This window comes from Aplysia californica, unplaced genomic scaffold (assembly GCF_000002075.1).
Source record: "Aplysia californica isolate F4 #8 unplaced genomic scaffold, AplCal3.0 scaffold00048, whole genome shotgun sequence".
NCBI classification, from domain to species: Eukaryota; Metazoa; Mollusca; class Gastropoda; order Aplysiida; family Aplysiidae; genus Aplysia; species Aplysia californica.
Genome location: NW_004797318.1, coordinates 1,784,242 through 1,787,006, shown reverse-complemented (window position 1 = coordinate 1,787,006; position 2,765 = coordinate 1,784,242). Strand labels below are relative to the sequence as shown.

Sequence of the window (2,765 nt, the reverse complement as noted above, 5' to 3'; positions counted from 1 at the left end):
TTCCCCCCCCCCCCCCCCCACACACACACACCATGTACCAAGCCTCGCTCAGCCCACTGACAGAAATATACAATGTTTGACCCATGATAAGAGATATGTGCACAACCTGTACTTATTCATTATGGAAACTGTACTTATCAAATGAGTGTTTTGTGTGATGTGATGTGTGCAAATGTCCTTAAACTCTGAATCAATTTACTTCTGTACATTAACCCTCTCTCTCTGACTATTTCTCCCTCAGGGTTCTCAAGGAGATGTTGGAGGCCCCGGAGCTCTGGGACCCCCCGGACCTAAGGGAGACTCTGGCGCACCCGGACCCCCAGGAACCCCCGGAATTGACGGACCCCTGGTGAGCAGCGCAAGGATATATTTCTACACAAACACGTTCTTTCTTTCTCTGCCAGAATTGGTCTGATCAGCCACAGCAGAAGCCACAAATTATCTTAACCTTTCATTCTTCTAAGTCTTCTAACTATGCTGGAGAAATGTTCTCCTCTGTGGATGTATTGGTCTGTCCCCGTGGTTTTATGCAAAACAAAATTATGAAATTATGCAAACTGAGCCCAAAAATGTGAAATTATGCGATTCTTTTAATTTTTAACAAAGAATGATAAAGGAAAATAATCAGAAATTATGCAAAATTTGATCAAATTTTACTAAATTATGCGGGGTGCATAAAACTACGGGGACAGATTGGTCAACATCAGACATTGACAGACCAGCTATTATTGCACAGTGTCTCTCAAAAGAATATTTAAGAACTATAGCAGATGCTTTTCACATTTTTTTCGAAGGCCAATAGATGTATAGCGGGATTCTTAACGTATACGGTACCTCTTAAAGAACTTTATCGTCTCTTAAATCTTTATCTGACTATCAAGGCTAACCTGGGCTGATTGATACGCAGCTTTTTATCAGAAAGACAGAGATGCTGGTACTCTAAAAAACATACTTTCATAATGAATACATTTAACGATAATGGCAATGAGTTAGTGTTACAAAGTTTTTAAGATTCTGTGGGATAAGAGGCGGCGGTGATGATTTTCAACACTGACAAAATTGAGTCCCTAAAACGGCTCTTTTATGATGGTCTACTGAAAATCTGAGCTCCCTTCTCCCCACCAGCAGTTCTACAGGGAGGTAATTTGTTGTTGACATACCAGTGTTAGAAAGTGTTAAATGTACTGTGCTTGAGTAATACCTAAGACACTTTTGCGCTGTGCATAAGATGTTGTTATCAATCCAGTTGTTGTTGTGTTGTTTATGTTATTGATCCAATTGTTGTTGCTGTTGTTATCAATCCAGTTGTTGTTGTTGGTGTTGTTATTGATCCAGTTGTTACTGTTGATGTTGTTGTTATCAATATTGTTGTTGTGGTTGTTTTCTATCCATTTGTTGTTGTTTTTGTTATCGATCCAGTTGTTGTATTTGTTGTTGTTATTGTTATCGATCCAGTTGTTCTTTTATGGATCCAGTTGTTGTTGCTGTTGTTATCAATCCAGTGTACATAAGATAAAATGTGGTAACTGTGTATCATACTCTTGTGACCCGCTGTTTCCGGGGTGCCTTGATAGTCAAAGCAGACTTTGTGTTGTTGAAGCTAGAGAGGTGAACAGAGTAAGCCTGATTCCCTGTTAAGACTTCTCTGTTGACATCCATCCCTTGGCGCTCATATGACCTTATGCAGTTGCGAGCGCCGTAAAACCCTCTACTACTGGTACTAATCCAGTTGTTGTTGCTGTTGTTGTTATCGATCCAGTTGTTGTTGTTGCTGTTGTTGTTATCGATCCAGTTGTTGTTGTTGTTGTTTTTATCGATCTAGTTCTGTTATCGATCCAGTTGTTGCACATGTTGTTTTTGATGTTGTTGCTGTTGTTATCCATCCAGTGTAGATAAGATGACATGTGATATCTTTGTATTCGTCTGTGTGTAGGGATCCCCCGGACTTCAAGGAGCCAAGGGAGACGAGGGACGTCCCGGTCTGCAGGGAGATCCCGGCCCCCGCGGTGAGCGTGGAGAGGATGGAATCAAGGGACACATGGTGAGTGCCGGCTCCTGATTGGTGCTTCATTCATGCATGTGGGACTGGGTGGGTACAGTTGAAAATCTGCTTAAATCTTGCCCTGGATGGGTACAGTGGGTAGTTGGTGGGTGCTCTGGTGTGGTTTGCTTGCTCCTTCTTTCCTTCCTATCAAACATCTATCGTCCTTATCTTCCCTCCTTCTTTTTTGTGTTTGTTACTCTCTTGTAACACCTCTAATAGTCGGCACTTATATGACCTTATTGTGTTGCAAGTGCCGTAAAACTCTTACTAAAACAAGGGGTGGATACAGTTGCTTTATCTCTTGTCCTAGGTGGGTACAGTTGAGCTGTTTTAACTTTTTCTTTGTGGATGAGTATTCTTCATTTCTACTCTTGCCCCGAGGATAAGTATTCTTCATTTCTACACTACCTGTTTGTAGAGTTTCGTGATATGTGTATTTATAAAGCATAACATACGACAGCTTTGACTAATCTCTCTATCTCTCTTTCTCTCTCTGTTTTTCTCTCTTTCTCTGTCTTTCTCTCTCTCTCTGACTCTCTCTTTCTCTCTCTCCCTTTTTCTCTTTCTTTCCCTGTCTCTCTCTCTATCTCTCTCTCTTTCTCTCTTTCTCTCTCTCTCTCTCTCTCTCTCTCTCTGTATGTATGTATGTATGTATGTATGTATGTATGTATGTATGCAGGATCTCCAGGACCTCAGGGTAACCCCGGAACCCCCGGAGCTG

The 2,765-nt window shown here is 41.5% G+C and overlaps 1 protein-coding gene across 1 annotated transcript in view; it reads left to right on the top strand.

Moving 5' to 3' along the window:
• Positions 1–2,765, top strand: part of LOC101860554 (collagen alpha-1(I) chain) — a gene marked incomplete in the record, with an annotated part of 121,497 nt that overhangs the window by 99,276 nt on the left and 19,456 nt on the right. The window contains 2 exon segments of the mRNA XM_035968271.1: positions 242–349; positions 1,934–2,041. Of these exon segments, the coding sequence (XP_035824164.1) occupies positions 242–349; positions 1,934–2,041 (216 nt within the window).